The following is a 26,848-nucleotide window of genomic DNA, read 5'->3' as shown; positions in this document are numbered from 1 at the left end:
TCTCCAGGAATAAACGTGCTGAACTATTTTTAGGAGGACTTATTCTGTAACGTTGAGCATCCACGGCAAGTATAAGTGCCATTGAGTTTCTGATGAATAGATTAATATAAAGTTTCAATTCATCGCAAACCTGCAATGGAAATTATTCTAGGAGGCTAAGCACCCCATGCGTTACAGAGTGTAACTTCAAAACTTGGTATCCATAACCAAATCTGTTAAACCTAACACGTTTGAGTCATACGTTAAACATCAAACCTAACCCTAACCCCTTTATCCTATTCCTAACCCTAACATCCTAACCATAACACCCTAACACCAACCGCAAAGCCCCAAACGGTAACACAAACACCTTAATCCTAACCCTAACTCCAGCACTCTAACCATAACACCCGAACCCCAGCCGCAAACATCCAAACAGTAACACCTGAAACATTAAGTTCGAACCTAAACCCTGACTGCAAAATATAAATTCATCCCAATCAACAGTGACTGCGATATCATTGAGGGCACACGAAAGCGACGGTGTCCACAGTCTCTCCATGTGAAATATTATCTCGTTCCCTCAATTGCTGGTCCTCCAAAGGGGACCAATCATCAACAGGTGCAGGGAAGTTGGAGAGCCAATCAGAAACAAAACGGCCACTTTGGCAATACTACCACATGCAACGATGTTTATCACCTTGTCCAGAAAAGCAGGGTCTGTGCTTGAAGGGGGTACATTCAAAAATATTCTGAGAACATATTATTTAACTGGGCGAGTGGTCAATCTCCCTAGACATACCGTGGGAACAGTCAGTATTTATTCAGTTGAATGCAAATTTATAGATTTATTTCTGAAAATAATCTTTCGGGGCACACTATTTAAGTAATTTGAGACATGATATGTTGTATGCGTAGCATGTTGTGAGGAACTGGTCACTTTGGTCCTATGAGTCCTTAAGCTCTCCCCCACTGGGATTATTTCAGCTCATGTATGGGTCTATTGTAAACTAGTTGATAGAGATGAATTGCTTTGAACGTACAACAACTGGAGTTCTTTGAGAATGTAATGTGCTGGGTGGATAAGGTGGAACCATTGAATGTGGTGCATTTGGATTTCCAGAAGGCATTCGATAATGAGCCAAATAAAAGGTTCTGCACAAGATAAACGTTCACAGTGTAAACATGAATAGAGAATTGGCTAACCAACAGAAAGCGGAGAGTCGCTATAAATGGGTCACTTTCCGTTTGGGAAATAGTAACTATGGGGTGTCACATGGATCGTTGGTGCGGACATAACTATTACAATCTATATTAATGATTTGGATAAAAGGTGTGTGTAATGCAGTAAAATTTGCTGATTATACAAAGATGGGTTGGTAAGCAAGTTGAGAAGAGGACACAATACATCTGCAGAGGGAAATAGACAGACTAAGTGAGTGGGCAAATATTTGGTAGATCGAATATACGGTGGGAAAGTGTGAGATTATCCACTTAAGCAGAAAATATAAAGAGCAAATTATTATTTCAATGGTGAATAATTACAAAATGATGCAGTTCAGAGGGCTCAGGCGATCTTGTGCCTGATACACAAAAGGGTATCACGAAGGCAAATGGATTATTGGCCTTTATTTTAAGTAAGATGGAGTATAAAAGCAGATACGTTCAGCTACATTGTACAGGTACTGTTGAGACACACGTCGAGTATTGCATAGTTTTGGTCTACTTATATAAGGAGGGATATAATTGCCTTCGAGGCAGTTTCTTTCTGTTGAATCCTGAGGAGGATGGATTGACGTGACGAATTTTTTGAGCGATATGTAAGTGAAGGTTTATTGGGAACGGGCAGCGAAGTAAATGTGTGGGGACAGTACGTTCATTGTCCACTGAGTGGGGAACAATGTGTGGGGATAATGAGAACTACCATTGCCCAGTGAGTGTTGAACAATGTGAGGGGACAGTGCGGGATCCCATTGCCCAGTGAAAGAAAAGATTGCGTGGGGATTGGGCGGCCTGCCTTCGCACAGTGAGTGGGGAACAATGTGTGGGGAAATTATGGGCCCCCATTGTCCAGTGAGTGGGGAACAATTTGTGGGGACAGTGCGGGCTTCTATTGCGCAATAAGTGGCGAACTATGTGTGGGGACAGAGCAGTCATTGCCCAGTGCTTACGAACAATGTTTGGGGACAGTGCGGGCTTCCATTGCGCAGTGAGTGGGAACAATGTATGGGGATAGTGCGTGCTCCCATTGCCCAGTGATTGGGAAAAATGTGTGGGGGCATTGCTGGCTCCCATTGCCCAGTGATTGGGAACAATGTGTGGAGTAAGTGCGGACTCCCATTGCCCATTGATTAGGAACAATGTGTGGGGAGAGTACGGTGATTGTCCAATGAGTGGCAACAAAGTTTGGGGAAAAAATCACATGGATGAATTACAACTATTGTACACCCCTGTCTGGCGTAAAAACAAAACAGGAAAGGTAGCTCAACCGTTGCTAACAAGGGCAATTAGCGATAGTGTGAAATCCAAGAAAGAAGCAGATACATTGGCCAGAAAAAGCAGCAAACCTGAGACTGGGAGAAATTTAGAATTCAGCAGAGGAGGACTAAGGGTTTAATTAGCAAGGGGAAAATAGAGTATTAGAGGAAGCATGCAGCGAACATAAAAACTGACTGCATAAGCTTCTTTATATATGTGAAGAGAATATGATTAATGAAAGCTAATGTAGGTCCCTTGCAGTCTCCAAGGAAGTCAAGAATAAACTCTAGAAAGTAGTACAGACTGAGGGTCATGCAGGAAGGAGCAACTGAGGGAAATCCTTTTTTGTCAGGAAATGGTGTAAGGACGTTGATGGGACTAAAGGCCGATAAATCCCCAGGGCCTGATAGTCTGCATCCCAGAGTACTTGAGGAAGTGGTGCTAGAAATAGTAGATGCATTGTTGGATATTTTCCAAAATTCCATGGAATCTGGATCAGTACCAATGGATTTGAGGGTAGCTCGTGTAACCGCACTTTAATAAAAAAACAGGGAGAGAGGAAACAGGGAATTATAGAACAGTTAGCCTGACATTGATAGCGGGGAAAATGCTGGAATCAATTACTAAAGATGTAATAGCAGCGCATTTGGAAAGCAGTGAAAGGATCGGGCGAAGTCAGCATGGGTTTACAAAAGGCAAATCATGCTTGACAAATCTTCTATGGTTTTTTGAGGATGTAACTAGTAGAATGGATAAGGGAGAACCCGTGGATGTGGTGTATTTGGACTATCAAAAAGCTTTTTACAAGGTCCCAGACAAGAGATTAGTGTACAAAATTAAGGCACATGGTATTGGGAGTAACGTATTGACGTGGATAGAGAACTAGTTGGCGGACAGGAAGCAAAGAGTGGGAATAAACGGTTCATTTTCAGAATGGCAGTCAGTGACTAGTGGGGTGTCGCAATGTTCAGTGCTGGGACCCCAGCTATTTACAATATACATTAATGATTTAGACGAAGGAATTTAACCTAATATCTCAAACTTTGCAGATGAAACTAAACGTGGTGGCAGTGTGAGCTGTGAGAATGATGCGATGGGGCTGCAGATTGATTTGGTCAGATTAGGTAAACGGGCAAATGCATGGCAGAAGCAATATAATGTGGATAAATGTGAGGTTATCCACTTTGGTGGAAAATTCAGGAAGGCATATTATTATCTGAATGGTGACAGAATAATAAAAAGATAGGTGCAAATAGACTTAGGTATCATGCTACAGCAATCACTGAAGGTAGGCATGCAGTGACAGCAGGCTGTAAAGAAAGCAAATGGCATGTTGACCTTCATAACGAGAGGATTTCAGTATAGGAGTAGGAAGGTCTTACTACAACTGTACAGGTCCTTAGTGAGACCACACCATGAGTATTGTGTGCAGTTTTGGTCTCTTAATCTGAGGAAGGCCGTGCTTGCTATTGAGGGAGTGCAGCGATGGTTCACCAGACTAATTCCAGGGTTGGCAGTACTGACATATGAAGAAAGACCGGATCGGCTAGTGTTATACGCACAGGAATTTAGAAGAATGAGAGGGGATCTCATAGCAACATAAAATTCTGACCGGACTGGACAGGTTAGATGCAGGAAGAATGTTCCCGATGTTGGGGAAGTCCAGAACTAGGGGTCAAAGTCTAAGGATAAGGGGTAAGCCATAAGGGACCGAGATGAGGAGACACTTTTTCAACCAGAGAGTGGAGAACCTGTGGAATTCTCTACCACAGAAAGTTGCTGAGTCCAGTTCGTTGGATATATTCAAGAGGGAGTTAGATGTCGCCCTCACATCTAAGGGGATCAGGAGGTATGGAGAGAAGACGGGAGTTGGTGCACTGAAGTTGCATGATAAGCCATGACCATATTGAATGGCGGTGTAGGCTCGAAGGGCGGAATGGCCTGATCCTGCAACTTTGTTCTATGTTTCTATGACATTGCGTGCTCCCATTGTGCAGTGAATGGCGAACAATGTTTGGGGACAGAGCGGGCTCCCCTTGCCCACTGAGTGGGAACAATGTGTGGAGACAGTGCGGTCATTGCCAAATGAGTGGGAACAATGTGTGGGGTCAGTGCGGGCTCCTATTGCCCAGTCAGTGGGAACAATGTGTGGGGACATTGCGGGCTCCCATTGCCCAGTGAGTGGGAACAATGTGTGGGGATAGTTCGTGCTCCCATTGCCCAGTGAGTGTGAACAATGTGTGGTGATAGTTCGTGCTCCCATTGCCCAGTGAGTGGGGAACAATGTGTAGGGACAGTGCGGGCTCCCATTGCCCAGTGAGTGGGGAACAATGTGTAGGGACAGTGGGGGCTCCCATTGCCCAGTGAGTGGGGAACAATGTGTAGGGACAGTGCGGGCTCCCATTGCCCAGTGAGTGGGGAACAATGTGTAGGGACAGTGCGGGCTCTCATTGCCCAGTGAATGTGAACAATGTCTGGGGACAGTGCGTGCTCCGATTGCCGAGTGAGTGGCAACAATGTTTGGGGAGAGTGCGGGCTCCCATTGCCCACTGAATGTGCACAATGTTTGGGGACAGTGCGGGCTCCCATTGCCCAGTGAATGTGAACAAAGTTTGGGGACAGTGCAGGCTCCCATTACCCAGTGAGTCGGGAACAATGTGCAGAGACAGTGCGGGCTCTCATTGCCCAGTGAATGTGAACAATGCTTGGGGACAGTGCGGGCTCCCATTACCCAGTGAGTGGGGAACAATGTGCAGAGACAGTGCGGGCTCTCATTGCCCAGTGAATGTGAAAAATGTCTGCGGACAGTGCGGGTACCCATTGCCCAGTGAATGTGAACAATGTCTGGGGAAAGTGCGTGCTCCGATTGCCCAGTGAGTGGCAACAATGTGTGGGGACAGTGCGGGCTCTCATTGCCCAGTGAATGTGAACAATGTCTGGGGACAGTGCGTGCTCCGATTGCCCAGTGAGTGGCAACAATGTGTGGGGACAGTGCGGGCTCCCATTGCCCACTGAATGTGCACAATGTTTGGGGACAGTGCGGGCTCCCATTGCCCAGTGAGTGGGGAACAATGTTTGGGGACAGTGCGGGCTCCCATTGCCCAGTGAATGTGAACAATGTTTGGGGACAGTGCAGGCTCCCATTACCCAGTGAATCGGGAACAATGTGCAGAGACAGTGCGGGCTCTCATTGCCCAGTGAATGTGAACAATGTCTGGGGACAGTGCGTGCTCCGATAGCCGAGTGAGTGGGGAACAATGTGCAGAGACAGTGCGGGCTCTCATTGCCCAGTGAATGTGAACAATGTCTGCGGACAGTGCGGGTACCCATTGCCCAGTGAGTGGCAACAATGTTTGGGAACAGTGCGGGCTCCCATTGCCAGTGAATGTGAACAATGTTTGGGGACAGTGCGGGCTCCCATTGCCAATTGACTGTGAACAATGTGTGGGAACAGTGCGGCCTCCCATTGCCCATTGAGTGTGAACAATGTGTGGGCGCAGTGCAGGCTCCTATTGCCCAGAGAACGAGAAACATTGTTTGCAGAAAAAGCCACCTCCCTGGTAAGAGCATGCCCGACCCTGAAGAAAGAAATCATTCCCAGCGGGGATATTGGGTCATTTGATTAAAATGTTAAACTTGATCTCCCATCACATGTCCAAGGTCGCACTATCGGTTTCCGGCTTAAATGTAGAAATAATCCACGGCCTTAGTCCGTACCGAAAAAATAAATGGAAACTTACTGAGAATGGGTTACAGCACTGAATTGTGCGCTGAATCACTGTTGCTCGTATCTCCTTAATTTCACATTGGGTATGGATCTTACAGCGAGTGACTGTGTACCTGAGAGCGGAGGCCCCGTCTGACACGGGAAAGGAGAGCACAGCAAGGTACAATTCATTATATACTTTACTCTGTTTAGAATTGAAATAATTTAACAGTGAGACTCAGTGGATATTTCACCCCATTCTTTACCTCCTCTCTGAATTTATTCTGGGTCCTGCATAAATAAACGGGTTGATGCAGGAACTCAAAAGATGAAGCATATATCCACATTCCTCCAGGATAATATTTGATTCATTGACAGTGGAACCTGAGAAATAGATAATTCTCCCAATCTGGACATAGATGAAAGTTCTAAGTAATAAAACATTTAACATGCTGAAACTGCCCGAGATACAGAAGAGTGAAACAATGGAATTTCTCCGCTTCTGCATCTCTGGATCGTGTGGATTCTCTCCATTGCTGTTTGCCCGGAGTCTCCTACGGGGTCAACTGGCCGCTAAAATGTGCCTGACGGTCAGTGCATTGAGCAGTAAAATCAGAATGAATGGGAGACATGGAGTTAAAATGTGGAAAATCCAGTCATATGCGACCCAAGCTGTTGATGTATAAAATGTTTTTCTTATGCTGCAGAACCAGGGTATGTTGTTAACTGTGTACAAAGGTACATATATAAAATACAATGCGGTATTCTTTAAGCAACTCATTGAACAGACCTTGCTAATAACCACTACTACGGTTTTGTCGGTGCAATATTTTGCTTTCTGCTGCTGGCAACAAATGGCCACATATCGATCAAAGGTGAAAGCGACCGTTAACCAGGCAGAACAGTCTATGGTTGCATAGATTACGGCGACATGGAAACGACAGACCGGAGTGATGGACAGGAAGCTAAATGGGAAATAAATACCTACAATCCGGTTTAATATAGCAGCGGCGAAAATGACGAGCAGATCCGTTACGGCCATGGCCACCAGATACCGAGTGACACATCTGGAGAGACCGCACCTTCCTCGACGCAGGATCACAATGACTGCTAATTTAGCTGTAACAGAGAGAGAATGTGTGAGACAGAGAGGAAGCGAGTGAATATCTGTGAGAAAGGGACAGAGCGAGTGAATGTGTGTGATTGATCGAGAACAGTAATATTACTGGTCCGACTCCAGGCAAAATCATCCATTTGGCAGGATAATGTGTGAAATTTAAAACTTTGACCACATGATTTATTAATGATCCGGATAAAACATTTGACAGGCCAATGACATCGTAATGTAAAATAAAGTAAAGAATGATAATGGAGAAAAGTAACTCATCGGCAAACCTGGAAACCAACATGGAGTCATCAGATTGTCAACAAAACTAACATTTCAGAAGCGCTTACAGAAGATATTTGAGAGGTTATTAAGAAGAAGTAACAAGAAAAAAGGAAGAATGCATAAAAACGGATTGTGGCTTGCGGCTGACCGTAAAGACCCTAATCTGATTAATTACTGTAAAATGATTCACTATTGGAAAATTCAGCAGTCAACTTGCGCAAACATATTCCCAAACAGCGAGGTGCAAACTCCGAACTCTTCTGCTGATGATCACCTTGGATCGTCGGTGTCAATCTGACCCATTGGAACTGGCAGGTGAGGAGGAGCTGATCAGTAAAAGGCCCCTCCAACAATGCAATACTTGTTCAGTACTGCGCTGTCAAGATAAATAATTGGCTTAGTCCGAGTGTGGATATTGAACGTTAAACTTTGTGACTCAGATACCAGAGATGTAACCAGTTATGCGGCGTCAGTCCATGTCTCGAAAAGTTTGAAAACGCGGACAATCCGGGACATTGCCAGGTGTTATGACCATAAGGCACTCCCAGTCACAGCAGCGGTCGCTTTCGAACTCGCAGCAGCTGCGAATGTGGAAGAGAAGAGCCGGCCTGAACCAGTGAGAGTCAGAGTTGGAGAGCAGTAACGCTTGCTGTGTAAGTTTTTGGCAAATATACATTCATGCTGAAAACGGCCACATATTGCACTGAATATATTTATGTCAACAATTCACCACAAAATAATGTATATTCAACAAGTTAATTAATTAAATTTCATTAGCAAATAATCGGAATTAATGAACAAATTGTAGAACTGAGCCAGCAACTGCTAATATCAACAACACAATGGAACGACATCCTCATCATCTTCATAGGCAGTCCCTCTGAGTCGAGGATAACTTGCTTCCACTCTAAAAGTGAGCTCTCGGGTGATTGCAGAACATACAGTCTCTGTTACAGGTGGGGCAAACAGTGCTTGAAGAGAAGGATGGGTGGGAAGCCTGGCTTGATGGATGCTCCTTCCGGTAGATACACTTGGTTTCTGCTTGTTCTCGGCAATGGGACTCGAGGTGCTCAGCGCTCTGCTGGATGATCTTTCTCCACATAGGGCGGTCGTGATCAAGGAGTTCCCAGCAGTTTGTGGGGATGTTGCATTCTATCAAGGAGACTTTGAGGTTTTCCTTGAAGCGTTTCCTCTGCCCACCTAGGTCTCGCTTGCCTTGTCGAAGCTCCGCATAGAGTGCATGCTTTGGGAGTCTCGTGTCGTGCATACGGACAAGGTGGCCTGTCCATCAGATTTGATCCAGCGTGGTCAATGCTTCGATGCTGGGTATGTTGGTCTGAGCGAGAATAATGACGTTGGTGCGGCTGTCCTGCCAATGGATTTGCAGGATCTTGCGGAGGAAGAGCTGGTGGTACTTCGCCAAGCTGCTAAGTTGCCTGCTGCATATGTACACAGTGTGATAATTCAACCATAGAGACAGTGTCATTATCCCAATAGAATTACGTGTACACAATGATAACAGCGTGAAAATTCTACCACAGTGAGAGTGACGTTAACCAAATAGAATTAAATGTACACAATGATTATAGTGCGTTAATTCACCCACAGTGATAATGTCAGAAACACAATAGAATTCCAAGTCCACCGTCATAACAGTGTAATAATTTACGCACAGTAAAATACCAATTATACAAATGGAAATTACACAATGACAACAGTATGTTAATTCACCCACATTGAAAGTGTCAATAACAAACTAGAAGTAAAATGGAAGAGGCGTGGGCCCAAGGGCAGCAAGGTCCAATCAACACTGCGACATGTGTGCCCACTAGGTCCGTGCAGCAGAGTTTGATCTCCAGTCCTCTTGGCTAACTCTTGCCTCTTGACCAACACCTAGCTCTGACAAGCCTATGTTGTGGCTAGCGTGTAACGGCCACAACATGTCAACAAAATCCACGAACAGGCATCTTACACCCTTCAATACGCTGTTCAGGACCTGCAATATTAGGGCCTTCATTGAAACACCTGGGAACTTTTTGCGTGGAAGAAAATAATTCTCGAATCGAGAGACTGCCTGAGAAGAGAAGAGGACTACATGTACACAGGGATAACAGTGTGATAATTCACCGACAGTGAGAGTGTCAGTAATCCATCAGAACTGCATGTACACCATAATAACAGTGTGATAATTCACCCACATTGGCAGTATCAGTAACACAATAGAATGTTATGTACACTTCATAACAATGTAAACTTAGAAACATAGAAAATAGGTGCAGGAGCAGGTCATACAGCCCTTCTAGCCTGCACCGCCATTCAATGAGTTCATGGCTGAACATGAAACTTCCGTACCCCCTTCCTGTTTTCTCGCCATAACCCTTGATCCCCCGAGTAGTAAGGACTTCATCTAACTCCCTTTTGAATATATTTAGTGAATTGGCCTCAACTACTTTCTGTGGTACAGAATTCCACAGGTTCACCACTCTCTGGGTGAAGAAGTTTCTCCTCATCTCGGTCCTAAATGGCTTACCCCTAATCCTCAGACTGTGACCCCTGGGTCTGGACTTCCCCAACATTGGGAACATTCTTCCTGCATCTAACCTATCTAAACCCGTCAGAATTTTTAACGTTTCTATGAGGTCCCCTCTCATTCTTCTGAACTCCAGTGAATACAAGCCCAGTTGATCCACTCTTTCTTGATAGGTCAGTCCCGCCATCCCGGGAATCAGTCTGATTAATCTTCGCTGCACTCCCTCAATAGCAAGAATGTCCTTCCTCAAGTTAGGAGACCAAATCTCGACACAATACTCCAGGTGTGGCCTCACCAAGGCCCTGTACAACTGTAGCAAAACCTCCCTGCCCCTGTATTCAAATCCCCTCGCTATGAAGGCCAACATGCCATTTGCTTTCTTAACCGCCTGCTGTACCTGTATGCTAACCTTCAATGACTGATGTACCATGACACCCAGGTCTCGTTGCACCTTTCCTTTTCCTAATCTGTCACCATTCAGATAATAGTCTGTCTCTCTGTTTGACCACCAAAGTGGATAACCTCACATTTATCCACATTATACTTCATCTGCCATGCATTTGCCCACTCACCTAACCTATCCAAGTCAGTCTGCAGCCTACTAGCATCCTCCTCGCAGCTCACACTGCCACCCAACTTAGTGTCATCCGCAAATTTGGAGATACTGTATTTAATCCCCTCGTCTAAATCATTAATGTACAATGTAAACAGCTGGGGTCCCAGCACAGAACCTTCCGGCACCCCACTAGACATTGCATGCCATTCTGAAAATTACCCGTTTACTCCTACTCTTTGCTTCCTGTCTGACAAGCAGTTCTCAATCCACGTCAGCACACTAACCCCAATCCCATGTGCTTTAACTTTGCACAATAATCTCTCGTGTGGGACCTTGTCGAAAGCCTTCTGAAAGTCCAAATATACCACATCAACTGGTTCTCCTTTTCCACTTTACTGGAAACATCCTCAAAAAATTCCAGAAGATTTGTCAAGCATGATTTCCCTTTCACAAATCCATGCTGACTTGGACCTATCATGTCACCATTTTCCAGATGCACTCTTATGACATCCTTAATAATTGATTCCATCATTTTACCCACTACTGAGGTCAGGCTGACCGGTCTATAATTCCCTCTTTTCTCTCTCCCTCCACTCCATAGGAACTGATCCAGAGTCAATGGAATGTTGGAAAATGACTGTCAACGCATCCGCTATTTCCAAGGCCACCTCCTTAAGCACTCTGGGATGCAGTCCATCAGGCCCTGGGGATTTATCGGCCTTCAATCGCATCAATTTCCCCAACACAATTTCCCGACTAATAAAGATTTCCCTCAGTACCCCCTCCTTACTAGACCCTCTGACCCCTTTTATATCCGGAACGTTGTTTGTATCCTCCTTAGTGAATACCGAACCAAAGTACTTGTTCAATTCGTCTGCCATTTTTTGTTCCCCGTTATGACTTACCCTGATTCTGATGCCGGGGACCTACGTTTGTCTTTACTAACCTTTTTCTCTTTGCATACCTATAGAAACTTTTGCAATCCGCCTTAATGTTCCCTGCAAGCTTCTTCTCGTACTCCATTTTCCCTGCCCTAATCAAACCCTTTGTCTCCTCTGCTGAGTTCTAAATTTCTCCCAGTTCCCAGGGTCGCTGCTATTTCTGGCCAATTTGTATGCCACTTCCTTGGCTTTAATACTATCCCTGATTTCCCTCGATAGCCACGGTTGAGCCACCTTCCCTTTTTTATTTTTACGCCAGACAGGAATGTACAATTGTTGTAATTCATCCATGCGGTCTCTAAATGTCTGCTATTGCCCATCCACAATCATCATTTACCCACAGCAAAATACCAATAATAAGATGGGAAAAATGTGCACACCGTTATGATAGCGCTGAAACAGCTCTTATAAGGATCGCCAGTTACATCCCATGTATCTGTAACCATGTTAAACTCTCTTTCCTCATCCTTCTCTAAACGTATGCAGCCTTTGTCATGGCTGACCACACAAGCCACCAACAACGCCTCTTCTCCGTCGACCAGATGGGTAGAACGGCCCTTGCAGCCAGAGAATCACCTACAATTGCTTCTCCTCCCGCTCGCAATCCATTCTCTCTGGATTCCCTGATGGAATTGTAATTGGTGCCCTCCAATTTCTCATCGACACGATGACACTACACGATATCTTAAGAAAGCACAGTATCAGGTTCCATATCTATTCTGATGAGAGTCAGGTCTACCTCGACTCTTTTCTTTGTCAGCCTGATTGTCCGACCATCTCGTACTAGATGAGCATATATTTTCTCCAACTAAATATTGGGAAGACCAAAACCATTGTCTTCCTTCCTTCCACCAACCCCGTTACTTGGCCACTGACTCCATCCCAATGCCTGACAACCGTCTGAGTCTGGCCAGATTGTAGGCAAATTTAGTATGCTATTTGATCTTACATTGAGTTTCTAACCACATATTCGCTCTATCACCACGACCATCTATTTGCACTTCCATAACATCACACTTCTCTGCCCCTGTCCCAGCTCATCTGCTGTTGAAACGCTCATCCAAGATCTTGTTACCTCTAGGCTGACTATTCGAATACGTTCCCGTCTGGCTTCCGACCTGCCAACCTCCAAAAACTTGAGCATTTATAAAAAATCTGCTGCCCTGATCGTAAAACGAACAGAGTCCCGTTCAGCCATCACATCTGTGCTCGCTGACAAACGTTAAATCCTGGTCTAGCATCACTACGAATTAAACATTCTCAACATTGTTTGAAAATCCCGTCATAGCTTCACCCCTTCTTATCTATGTTATTTCCTCCAATCTTGCATCACTCCGAGCGCATTGCCACGACCTCTTCCTTCAGAAGCTTCTTAATACCTCTGCTGAGCATATATCTCTGTAAGCGGCTATGTGTTAAAATATGTTTCACAACGCTCCTGTGAACAATTTAACTATTTTAAGGAGCTGTATAAATGCAGGTTGTTACTGTTGACAATATGACTCCCAGTTCAGCAACATTACCGTAATAGCAAAGATATATACAAAAGCAAAACACTGCGGTTGCTGGAAATCTGAAATAAAATCAAAAAACGCTGGAAATAATCAGCAGATCAGTCAGCAACTGTGGAGAGAGAAACAGAGTTAACATTTCAGTTCGATGATCTTTCGGCACAATTGGATACATATAAGAGACACAAGTGCAGAGGCAGCGAAAGGGGCCGAGGGGAGGAAAGAACAAAAGGGAAGGTCAGTGAATGGGTAGATGGCAGCATTGGTTAAATGACAAAAAGGTTAATGGCGTAAGAGAAAAAGGGATGCTAATGCGACAAGTAAAGAAACAAAAGGTGTCCAGCAGCCGCCTGAGGAAAATCAAGCTCATGGTCTACAGGACTGCAGTAATACCCGTCCTCCTGTATGTATCAGAGGCATGGGCGATGTACAGAAGGCACCGCAAGTCGCTGGAAATATGTGAACAACGATGTCTCGGCTAGATCATGCAAATCCCCTGGGAGGACAGGCGCACCAACATCAGAATCCTCGCCCAAGCTAACATCCCCAGCATGGAAGCACTGACCACACTCGATCAGCTTCGCCCGGCAGGCCACATAGTTCGCATGTCAGACACGAGATTCCCTAAGTAATTGCTCTATATGGAGCCGAAGGTGGACAGCGGAAACGTTACAAGGACACCCACAAATCCTCCCTGGTAAAGTGCGGCATCACCACTGCCACCTAGAACTTACTGACCGAAGTCCGCCCTAGGTGGAGAAAGTGCATCCGTGAGGGCGTTAAGCTCTTCGCATCTCAATGCCACAAGCGCGAAGAGGTTAGGCGCAGGCAACAGAAGGAGCATGCGGCAAATCAGTTCCACCATCCACTGCTTCCCTCAACAAATGTCTCTCCCACCTGTGACAAGATCTGTGGCTCTCGTATTGGACTGTTCTGTCATTAAAAGTACTCACTTTAGGAGTGGAAGCAAGTCTTCCTCTATTCTGAGGGACTGCCTATGATGATGAAATGGAAAGAGCAGAATCATTACCAACAGGTGGTGTCCGAAAAAATGTTGGTTATGATCTGAAGTTATTGAATTCAATTTTGAGTCCGGAAGGTTGTAAATCACCGAATCGAAAGACGATGTGCTGTTCCTCGACTTTCCTTTGAACTTCATTACAACAATGCAGGAGGCCGAGGACAGCGAGCTCAGAGTGGGAGTGGGGTGGGGAATTAAAATAACAGATGACCAGGAACTCAGGGTCACATTTACGACTGAATGAAGGTAAAAGCGATCACCTAACCAGCGATTGGTCTCCCTAATATAAACAAAATCACATGTGAACATCGAATGCAGTATACTGAATTACAAGAACTACCAGCAAATAAATGGGCATAGTTATAAATGCGCGATATTACCACTCACAGTGAAATACCAATAAAACCATAGAACATATACATACACAGTTATAATAGGATAATAATACCAGTCATAGTGAAATATTAATAACACAATAAGAAATATATGTACATTTTACTAGTGTGATAATAACATTCACAATGAAATAACAATTAAGCCATCCTCGATTCGAGGGACTGCCTCGGAAGACGAATAAATACCAATAACACAATATCAAATATATCCACACAGTTATATTGGTGTGATACCACGCACAAGACAAATAACTATGACACAATATGAAATATCTGTGCACGGGAATAAGAATGTAATACCACTCACAGTACAGTGACATATATTGTTCAATTTCAATAAAATATCCCTCTGAGCAAATAAACTGATGCGACTATCTGGAAAACACATTAAAACAAAAATTGGAGAATCAGACACTCACATTAGGCAGTCATTCCGTTGAGAATGAAAAATAATTCTGTTACATCGTTTGAATCGTCAGAAGTGAGAGAGTTAAAGATGAGAAGCATTGCTGGCAAATAGGAGCAGTGATACAGTTAACTAATGTTTCCTGTAACTAATAATTATCTGAAATACTTTACCTGCAACGCCGATGGTTGCAATGGCAGGATAGTAAAGGGCAAACACCAGCCCTTTTGGTGACCCATGCATTTCTTTCAGAAGCTCTACGCGTGCTCTGCATACAATCACAGATTGTCATATTTATACCTGATGTCAGGCTCCAGGGACATCCTCACATCGCCTGCCTTTTATATTAATTACAGTAATTGAAAGAAACAGATTAATGCAGCCGCTGCCAAGATCGTGTTTATGGTTTGGTGGTATGGAATGTCTATAAACAGCTCTGAAACGGGATAAAGTGAAACACCCACAGATTACAGTATGACATTTCTTCGAAACTACAACAAAAAGCTAAATATGTGATTGTCATAGTGAGAGTGAACCTTGTACACGATGAATTCGTGTGGTTAAACCCATTAATGCTGAGTTAATAGGTTTCAGCGAAACGTGTAATTGACCAGAGAAACTCTCGTCCTGCAGACGAAAAACGCAGCCAGGTTCCCGCTCGTATCATTATCCAGCCCGTCTCCAGGTAAGCACGTGTCCATATCCACCCTCGACTGTACCTCCACTTTCACCCAAGCGTCTATAAATTCAATGTGGACAGGTCCAGTTCAGCACGGTTACACTCAGTGTGATAGGTCCAGGTCAGCATGGTTACACTCAATGTGATAGGTCCAGTTCAGAACGGTTACACGATGTGTGGACCGGTTCAATTCAGCACAGTTATATTCAGTGTGGACCGGTTCCATTCAGCACGCTTACTCTCAGCATGGGCAGGTCCCTTCAGCACGGTTCATTCAGTGTGGACGGTCCAATTCAGCACGGTTACACTCAGTGTGGATAGATTCAGTTCAGCACGGCTACACTCAGTGTGGGCCGGTTCCATTCAGCTAGGTTATACTAAGCGTGGGCAGTTCCGGTCTACACAGTTGCATTCAGTGTGGACAGGTCCAGTTAAAGAAGGTAATACAAAGTATGGACAGGTCCAGTTGAGCACGGATATCTTTAGTGTCGGGAGGTGTAGTTGTACAAAATTACTTTCCATGTGGAGAAGTCCAATTCAGCGCAATTACATACAATTTCGCATGATGAAACTCAGTGTAGAACTTGCCCACTTCAGCCTTAACTCCTCTGATTTATCTCCACCTGCACTGCCTCTGTGATCAGTCTTTGATGAGCCACAATTTAATACAGTGAAGGGTTGGGAAGAATTAAACTATCTTTTTCATTGCCCGCCATATTCGCTGCATCATCACCACCACCTCCATTCCCCTCTCCGGCTCTAGTGTCATTCTGGTTAGACCTTTGTACATGGTAAACTAAGTTCAGATTTGGGCATCTCACCTTAGGATGGATATATTGGCCATCAGAGGGGCTGGACCAAGGATTCACCAGATTCTTACCGGGCCATCGTAGGTTAAATTATGTGGGCAGGTTACATAGGTTATCCATAAAATTGCATTCTATTTCAGTGAGTATGGGAATTTTAGGGGTGATTTGAACGAGGTGCTTGAAGTGTTAAAAGGCAGATTGAGAAGAAAAGGAAAAAGAACAGTAGTGGCCATTTTGACCATCGAGCCGACTCTGATATTCAATCAGATCTGGGTATGATATTCTATATCAGTTCCAGTGTGCCGTTCTACCCAATATCGTTTCATTGCCTTAGTGCCCAAAATGATATCGCACTCTGTCTTAAATATACTAATCGAATGACCATCCAAATCATCTAGTGTACAGAATTGCACATATTCGCAATCGTCTGAGTGAAGACATTTCTTATCTTAGCGCTAAATGGCCACCTCCTTATCCTGCGATTGTGATCTTTAGTTCTAAACAGTCCAGCCAAGGGAAACACACTCTGAACATCAAGCCTGGCTAGCCCTATAAGAATTGTATGCGTTTCCATGAAATCACGTCTGATTCTTCTAAGCTCCAGAGAATTTAGGCCCATTCTACCCAATCACTCACCAGAGGACAACTCTCTCATGCCAGGAATCAATGCAGTGAAACGTCACTGCATATGCGCTATAGTCTTCTTTAGATAAGGAGAATAAAATGGTATACACTATGCAAGGCGTTATCTCACAAAAACCTTTTATAATTGCATCTAGACCTCGTTACTCAACCCCCATGCAATCAAAGCTAACATAGCATTTGCCTTCGTAATTGTTTGCTGACCTGCATGTTAACTTTCCGTGATTCGTGTACACGGACACCCAAACCCCTCTGAATATCAACATTTAGTAATCTCTCACCGTTTGCAAAATATTCTACTTTTCCATTTCTCCAAAACAAAGTGGAATTATATGTACATTATACTTCATGAACGGTCTCCTTGCCCAATCACTTAGCGTGCCAATATCAATTAACTGCCCCTTTGCATCGTCCTTACAGCGTACTCCCCCACTTTACTTTGTACCATCAGCAAATTTGGAAATATTATACTCGGTACCCTCATTAATATAACTGACATTGGTTTTAAATTGCTGAGGCAAATGCGCTGATCCAAAAATCCATCATAATCATAGGCAGTCCCTCGAAACTAGGATAACTTGTTTCCTCGCTAAAATGAGATGAATGCACAAGTGTTTCAATGAACGACCAATATTCCAGGTCATGAACTACATATTGAAGGGTGGAAGGCTTGACAGAGCTAGGTCGTAGTCCAGTGGCAAGGATTAATCAATACGACTGGAGACCAGCTCTGCTGCACGGACCGAGTGTGCAAACATATCGCAGTGTGGGTTGGTCCGTGCTGCCACTGGGTCCTCGCCTCCACTGGGCCCTGAACTCTCGCCTCTCCTGGGCAACGATCACAACTCTCTATGAACTCTTGCCGCTCCTTTGACCCGAAATCGCTGCTCCTGCTGTACCTGCCCAAACTACAATCAGCGACCTGGATTAAGGTGATATCAAATCCAGTCGCCCTCTTCACAGCCGTCGCCCTCCTGCAGCAGCAACGGGCAACTTCCTGCAGTGGTACGCCACCACAAGTTGCGCCTAACAAAGGCCCCGGCTCGCTGATGTCCAGCAAGCCGGGACCTCCCCGACCCCAGGGCCAGGCTGCCGCACGTTTCTCCCTCCAGTGGCACCGGCATATAAGCGCTCCAGTAGTAGCACCCTGCCATCTCGAAGAAGACTCGCTCTTTGTTACTTGATGTTGTCTGTCCATGAAACAATCCTCAATCTGTAATAATATATTACATCCAATCGCATGAACCATAACACTTTATAACAACCTCTGAAGAACACATGAATTCGGAGGACGAGTCGGCCTTAAGACATCATGAGGCTACTCCACCATTCAATAAGATCATAGCTGATCTTCCACCTCAAAACTTTCACATTCGTTCAGAAAATCTTTTGATTCTCCACGAGTCCAAACATCTATCGAACTGGTCCAGTACTTGTTCAATTCAACAAAGTGTATATGTACCGGTATGTTAATTATTCAAGGGCTGAGCGTTTGTGATGGGGTTTCAGTGCTATGGTTTGCGGGATATTTTATTATCCTTGCTCCAAATGCTTTTTACCTGCTTATAATTGCTTTCTTGTCAGATCACAGATACAGTGTGGTACAGGACGTGCCTTTTCTGATGCAGGAGACCAGCGCACAATGGCAAGAAAGGCCTGTAGCATTCAACGGAACTGAATATCAACCGCTGCATATAGTGGGCTGTCAATCCGATACCACCTGATTTGCGCTACCGCCCGATGTAAATTTCTGGGCCATGGGCGGAAAAGTCGATATCGCCCTTTTTGAGGTGGAACAGCTCCTGGTCATTAAATTGAGCATTTGGCGTTAATAAGTATCGGCGACAGCGATATTCACTTTTATTGCCCCTTGGCAAGTGGAGCGTTAATCAAGCAGTGCACACTTTTCTTACGGTGCTAACGCCGACATGCATGGTGCTAACATCGCAGTATTAATGAGGTCAGGTAATCCTCATCAGACATACTTAGGCCAAGCGCTTCTTAATGGCACTGCCCCATTCCCAGGAATGCAGCCTGTGGAGTGAGTTACAGAAGAACGTGGCAGCCGCAAAATAAAGGCAGCATGTCAATCGTTTTCCGAGCCCGCCCTAGAGCCACTGCTGGAAGCGGAGGAGAAGTGAGAGATATCATCCACCCCAACACTGGTAGGAGGCCATCACCCAATCTTTTCAGGCGAAAGTGGAGGGATGTGGCCGCCCACATGTCCATAGGTGCATGTTGCCCCGAACTGCAAAGCAATGACGCAAAAAATTCAGGTCGTGAGGAAGACCACCTTCTTCATTAACCTTACCATGACACCATTTGAACTTCACTGTCTCACACACTTTATTTTCTGTACTACCTCTTTCAATATGTCCATGAGAGCATCCCTCCTCTTTGGTGAAGACCTATGCAAAGTAATCGTTTGCTAAGTCAGCCACACCCTCTGCCTGCATGCAAATCAGCCCCACCTCTCCTTATAGTCTGATTTTACTGTTTATATGCATACACACAAAGTTTGCAGCATATGTACGATAAGTTCTTGGCCCCCAATCCCAGCACTAACACAGCAGCTCTTCGAAGCTATTCACAGTTTCATGCACATCTGCCGCCATTCCACAGCATACCAGATATTGAACTATGTGAGGAATATCTCACAAATGGACTGATCAACACTTACTCGCCCGTTCTGATTCTTCTTTCAGCCGAAGCTGGCGCTTAACCGCGGGGATCAGCTGTGCACTTGTGGAGGGGACACAAAGCTGCAGCCACGAACGGACCTGGAGGAGCGAGTGTCCACCATCATGGGCGCTCAATTGCGAGTTGTTGCCTTGGATGAGCCGACCGCCCTGGGGAGAGTGTCGTTATGTTCATTCCATTTTCAGCTTCCATTGCACCACTTTCCCCTGACATTACAATGCTTTCCCAATTTAGTGTAACTTTCGTCTCCAAACTCCTCTCCCCTCCCCTGTACTGAACCATACTTTTATGGCTTTGTGCTTTCAGATGATGAGCGCGGAAGGCCCGGTGCCTGTCCTTGAGCTCTCCAGTTCAGCCAAGGGGTTGGACGGGGACGAGATGGATGATATTTCAGTGCCTGTATCAGTTGAGCCTGCGGCCTCTGGCAGTGGGGACAGTACATTGGTGGACGAGGCCATGTTTGAGGGGTCTGATTTGCGTGATGCTCCGGCCACGTCACGATGCAGAAACACCACGTGCAAAGGGAATCTCCCGCAGTGAGTGCGTGCGTGAGTGCTGCTCAGCATGACATGGATGGGAACCCAGATGTGGACGTTGTGGCCGGAAAATCATTGCAGATACACAGCCATCGTCTGCGTGCATTGGTAAGGGTGCCCAAGAGCTTCGATGCACTTGATCTGAGGTTGTGGGAAACCACCTCAAGCTTTGGCCGTGGCTTCACAGCCCATCGACCCTATTCTTGCCACTTTCCAACGGATATTGGACTCGATGTACAGCAGCCACTGCAGCATAGACCAAAACAACGCAAAGCCTACGTGCTGTAATGGAGTCATTGCATGGTGTCATCAATCCTCAGTGTGCTCTCATGCAGACTCACTTTGATGCCACGCAAGCGCTGACTGCTGCCACCGTCTCTGGGTCCACAGCAGTATAACGCTGAAGCAGGCCAGCAATCTGTGCGCGAGCAGATTGCTCTGGATGTTGAGCCACTGACCCAGTCAATGGCAGACGACAACATTCGGGCGCCCACATATGCCACTCACCAATGCTCCTGCCACTGTCCGCACCTCAGCCATGCAAAACGGCTGCCGCCCATGCTGAGGTGCTGCAGTCTGCAGCGAAGCCTTGCAGAGCTAGTGTTCGTCGAGTGCGTACTTCTAGGACATCTGAAGTCTCTGTGTCACAGTTGGTGCAATCCATTCTCTTGCGGTGTAGGCACGTGAGACGTCCAGGATTCAGCAACAAACACCAAATTTGGAGATGTTTGAGTATCCTCTGCTGGTGCGTGGAAGGAGCTGGTGTCATCTAAGCTGAGCACTACTGATCTGAGCTTGTCCGAAATCCTGGTCCTGAAGTGCAGCTGGTGGCCTGTCAGCAGAAGGTGGCATAGCTGTGTGAACACCTCCTTACTGAAGCTAAATCTTATTCGGCACTGCTCCTCCAAAATAATAATGCAGGAGAATTGCTTCCGATAAACCTTGGTGTAGTGGACAGGGGATAAGGCCTTCTGTACCGACCTCGACGCCTACTCCTCAGGCCTCGGCCCACGTTGGCCTTATTCTGCATCTGCAGATGGTGCAGGAGCTTACGTAGTCGCTTCCATCGGCAAAGGTGAAAGGTCAGCATTGCCAAATCTACGTATCAAAGAATGAGATGAAAGTGTAGGCATTTGCTTAGCTAAAGAAATAAAGAGCAACACATTGTGCGGCCATCACACATGGCACTCACTCTGACCTCTCAGTGACCCGGTTGTTCATCCCTTTAAATAGCGCCAAACACAGGATGGAGCGCCTGCTTTCTCTGGTGACTTTCGCGCCAGGTGATATTGAGGCAAAAAAAATGAAGGTCGTGTCTGGGGCGCTAGCGTGGCATTGAACTCGTGCTGATGTCACGATCTTCCTTGCGCTAAAGGGCACAGCTCTAACTGCCTCAGCTAAAATTCAACTGAAATTTGCAAGCGGCGCAAAAATTGTGTGCGCTGCGGAAACCCATTAGCACACCACCAACGCGCTAATGGGTGGTACTAACAAACTGAATTGCTAACCATCATGGTCTGAGAATGGCGCAATTTCTCCATTAAACATGCATTTATCGAATTGTGTTGTAGTTTGTAATGTATATCTTCCTCAATAATGTGTGACAAGCTTAGATAGTTTACGGCCATTAGTATCTCCTTGGCTTTCATACGATCAACTGCAATAACGTCGGATGAGGTCGATGAATTCACAATTTCCCTCTTTCAAGTGTAGACGATTCTAATTATCAATATTGAGATCGATTTATAGTTCAGTGCAAGAGATTTCTTCATGTTCTGTTATTTACAGTTAGTTTTAAAGTTTTCTCATTATTATACAATTCTACAGAGCACGGAAGAAGGTCATTCGGCCCATCGAGCCCGTGCCGACTCTCAGCTGGTCCTACTACCCCTCCCTTTTGCCGAAGCCCTTTTTTTTTCCTTCAGATACTTATTCAACTTCCTTTTTTAAAGATAAGATAGTGTCTGTCTCCACCACCCTTTCAGGCTGTGCATTCCAGATCTTAATCACTCGCTCTGTAAAAAGGTGTTTTCTTACATCGCCTTTGGCCAAACACCTTAAATTTGTATCCTCTGCATCTAGACACTCCTGCAAATCCGAATAGGTTATCTACTTGTCCAGATCCCTCCTCTATCAAATCTCCTCTCAATCTTCTCTGCTCGAAGGAGAATAACCCCTGCTTCTCCAGTCTATCAATGTAACTGAACTCCCTCATTCCTGATATAATATCCATTATTTTTTCTCCACCCTCTCTAATGCCTTCACTTACTTCCTAATATACAGTGCCCAGAATTGTACACAATACTCCCGTTTGAGCCGAACCTCCATATGGTTCCTTATGTTTGACCCTTTTCTGAGTATGATAAATCTTACCTCTCCAATATTCTATGAATAGACTACAGTCTAATTCTCCACCCGCCATCTCTCAAACAGCGTGAGATCTTTCAAGATGAACCGACATCTGTTGAAGTCAATCACTGCGATGCATTAATTAGTTTCCCGATATTTAATTTCCGGGCGCAGGAACAATAGGGTCCAGATCTGACATGAGGAGCTGTGTCCAAGAGGGTTAGAAGCTGGTAACTGCTTTGTATTTGTTAAAATCGGTCCATTAGGTGCAGCAATATTTTAGATGAATTTTGGATTCATATTTTACAGCGATTAGATTTATGATGTGACACAGACACACAGAAGTGATCAGTATTCGACTTGTATTTCCAGCTAAGCATTCTGCTGCACATTGTTTCATAACCTACAACACAGAACTGTGTCGATTACATTAGTTTAATACAATGATTGCATTTGCTATTATCAATATATTGCTTAAGCACAAAACAAATTATATTGGCTGATAACTCAACTTGATAACGGCGCTGCTTTATAACCACAATAACAGCGCGAATCTGTGATTTTCCTGATTGTACGGGTAAATTGCACACGACACATTCGTTTCTCAGAGGAGATATGATACCAGTAGGTAACTCGGTAATGCAGCGTAGATAAACACCCCTACTCTGTAGTTGGCCCATTGACCGCACATTACGCATAGGCATGATGTTTACACAGGCATTAAAGTGTCAGCACATTATTGTGTCAGTTTAAAATGCTGCGGACAATAATAAGCCGAATCGACGTTTATATCTAAAATATAAGGAAATTAATCCAAGCGGCAACATCGGGAATTACACTATAAAAATAATATTTGAAATACTACCATTTGAAGTTTGAAGTTTGTCGACAGCCACCAATTACTTAATGCAACTGAATATAAGCAGTCAGATATTGGGCAACATACGTTTCGGATGGAGAATCAGATTTGTGCGTTTCATTGCAAAGTTATTACTGAGTCGGTGCTCACAGTTTATTGGTAGTAAATGATAAACAAAACATGTGGAGCTTCGCACGTTTACATGCAGTAAATAATGAAAGCGCGGCCTGCAGTAAACGTATTCGGAGGCTGGACACGATCTGGGATCAACAATATCAGCGAATGATGAAGGCCAAACATTGATTGCAGCAACTTTCAACATGCAGTTATGGTTGTGACTTCCCTTGGTGAATGTGACTGTGTTTCTGACCCACATGAGAGTAAGAAGTAATATTTGAATTTTGTGTGTATGTTTGTGTGGGGGAGAAAGTGTGTGTGTGCGTGTGATATAGAGTCAGTGAGTGCGAGTCAGTTTGTGTGAGAGTGTGTGTGTCTCTGTGTGGAGAGAGAGATTATGTGCGTTTGTGAGGGAAAGTGTATACGTGAATTAGCGTGTGTAAGGGTGTGACTGTATGTGTGTCTTTGAGAGAGAGAGAGTCAATGTTTGTGTGAGAGAGAAACTGTGTGTGCGTGGGTGTGTTTGTCTATGTGTAAGTGTTTGTGAGAGAGAGTGGGCGTGTGAGTAAGTGTGTATGAGAGCGTGAATATGTGCATGTATGAAAGCCAGTGTGGATGTGAGAGAGAGAGTGTGAGAGTAGTGAGTCAGTGCATGTGAAATTGTGAGTGTTTGTGAGAGAGAGTGGGTGTGTAAGTAAGTGTGTTTGAGAGCGTGAGTGTGTGCGTGTATGAAAGCGAGTGTGGATGTGAGAGAGAGTGTGAAAGGGAGTGGGTGTGTGTGAGAGTGCCACTGTGTGTGTTTGTGTGAGAGAGAGAGCGAGAGAGAGTGAGTCTGTCAGTTCGTGTCTGTGTGTATGTAAATCTATCTTACATATGCTGCATGCAATTTATGCCGTTCATATGGCCATTGAACAGTTAGCAAGAAACTACTCCGTGATTCATACCAACTGACATTAGGTAATGACAGAAACTCTGGTTGTGTTTCCAACTCGAGTTTTCTGCGGACCCTTGAAGCATGCCCCGCCCCACCAGACGACCTGCTTTGTTCTCCAAAAGTAAGTGACACGATCTGAGAGCGGAGCATGTAATGCCGTCACAGCCATCATCACATTGCGGGAATTGGCGGCATGGATTTAATTCTGTAAGGTAGAATAATGAGACAAATAGACACAACATTTATACAGAAAACAGACAGGTGGGAGGCACAACTCTGGATCGCCTTCTGCCGCACCGCCTGTGAATTATTCTTGAAAATAGCAAAGCCGATCTTACAATAACGGAAGCTAATGAAACAGATAACAATAAGGAGACAGTGAGCATCTCACACTTCCAGAACATGCTATTCCTTGAGATGTCTCCGAAGGAAAACTTGGCCACGGACATGTAGTTGCAGACTATTATCTAAATGACCTCGCAGCTGCAAAAGGGCAGCCGCAGGCTGAGGCAAAGGTAGACTAAGACGACGGAGTAGTTTATCGCTCAGAGAACGAGGTGAGTCTTTATCAGATTTGATGTTGCGATCATGGTTGAATATCGCAGTGGGTTGCAAAGAAAAACATTTCGATCATGAACGATGTTAGATAATATTATAAAGTCACCTTCCAGACGATTGTAGACGACGAACATTTGATTAATGCAGCTTCCATACGAAATGGTTTTTGCTGGTAACACTATGTTCGCTTATATATTCCGTACACTGACTGTGATGTAACACCATGTTCGGTAATGTATTCCGTATACTGACTGTGAAGTAACAAATAACAAACGTTGCCAATACAGATTAACAGGTACAATGAAGTGTGCAGGGTCCGCTCCGCCTGAATATCCAATATAATGGCGCCGCTATCGAAAATCACAATGATGTAAGCGGATAAAAACAATCCAAACAGCAGTTGTAATTATTGACCAGAACCGATAAAACCGGACAGAACGAACACAGTGGTGCAAGAGACTGTGCGATTGGGTGGGGACGGGAGTCAGGTGGTCATTGTGTGGTGACAGCGGGGCGGGAGACTGTGAGATTGGTTGGGGAGCTCATGGTATGGGATTGCGGGCAGCAGACTGTGACATTGGTGGGGTTCATGGTGTGGGGTGAGTGGGGCGGGAGACTTTGCGATTGGGTGGCAGGGTGGCCATAGTTTGGGGATAGCGGGGCAGGACACTGTGCGATTGGGAGGCAGGGTTGTCATGGTGCGGAGACAGCAGGGCGGGAGACTGTGTGATTGGAGGCGGCCATGGTGTGGGGAGAGCGGGGCGGGAGACTGTGAGATTGGGTGGGGGCGGTGTGGTCATGGTGTGGGGGTAGCGGGCAGGAGAATGTGAGATTGAGTTGGGGACAGGTCATGGTGTGGGGACAGCGGGGTGGGAGACTGTGAGATTGGTGGGGGGGATCATGGTATGGTAGAGCGCGCAGAAGACTGTGACATTGGTGGGGTTCATGGTGTGGGGTGAGCGGAGCGGGTGACTTTGCGATTGGGTGGCAGGGTGGTCATACTGTGGGGACAGCGGGGCAGGAGACTGTGCGATTAGGAGGCAGGGTTGTCATGGTGCGGAGACAGCAGGGCGGGAATGGTGCGCTTGGAGGCGGCCATGATGTGGGGAGAGCGGGGCGGGAGACTGTGAGATTGGGTGGGGTCGGTGTGGTCATGGTGTGGGGACAGCGGGGCTGGAGACTGTCAGATTGGGTGGGGGGCTGCTCATGGCGTGGGGACAGCGGACGGGAGACTGTGAGATTGGGTGTGTGGGGGCTGGTCATGGTGTGGCAACAGCGGGGCAGGAGACTGTGAGATTGGGTGGTAGTGTGGTCATGGTGTGGGGACAGCGGGGCGAGAGACTGTGAGAGTGGTGGTTGGGGTTTGGTCATGGTGTGGAGACAGCGGGGCGGGAGACTGTGAGATTGGGAGGGTCATGCACATAGAGGAGAATGGACAGATCAGATAGATGTATTGGACGTAGAGGGGAGTGGAATGCATGGATCATTTAGAACTACTGCCCACAGAAGGAATGGAGGATTTAGATATAATTACTGAAAACAGGGAGGGGAAATAAAGTTCAGGTAGAAAGACGATACACAGTGGTGAATGGAGAGATCAGATGGAACTACTGTCTACAGAGGGGAGGGGCATGGACAGATCAGATAGAAATATTGTGCACGTATGGGCATGGACAGATCAGATAGAGCTAATGTAACAGAGGGAAATGAATAGATCAGATTGAACTAATGTACAGAGAGGGGAATGGACAG

General features: G+C 45.5%; 1 protein-coding gene and 1 pseudogene across 1 annotated transcript; both read right to left on the bottom strand.

Annotated features, from left to right (window-relative positions):
- Window positions 1-6,372: 6,372 nt before the first annotated feature.
- LOC139235585 (probable G-protein coupled receptor 139) lies at window positions 6,373-15,156 on the bottom strand (annotated as a pseudogene).
- A 9,927-nt stretch (window positions 15,157-25,083) lies between these two features.
- Window positions 25,084-25,502, bottom strand: LOC139235584 (olfactory receptor 1D2-like; the record flags this gene model as incomplete). Its single annotated transcript, XM_070866621.1, has 2 exons — window positions 25,084-25,265; window positions 25,382-25,502. Coding segments are annotated over 2 exons (303 nt in total), but the record flags the coding sequence as incomplete, so codon positions are not given.
- Window positions 25,503-26,848: the final 1,346 nt, after the last annotated feature.

Source organism: Pristiophorus japonicus, chromosome 23, assembly GCF_044704955.1.
Source record: "Pristiophorus japonicus isolate sPriJap1 chromosome 23, sPriJap1.hap1, whole genome shotgun sequence".
Taxonomy (NCBI): Eukaryota; Metazoa; Chordata; class Chondrichthyes; family Pristiophoridae; genus Pristiophorus; species Pristiophorus japonicus.
This window is presented reverse-complemented; position numbering and strand designations above follow the sequence as displayed.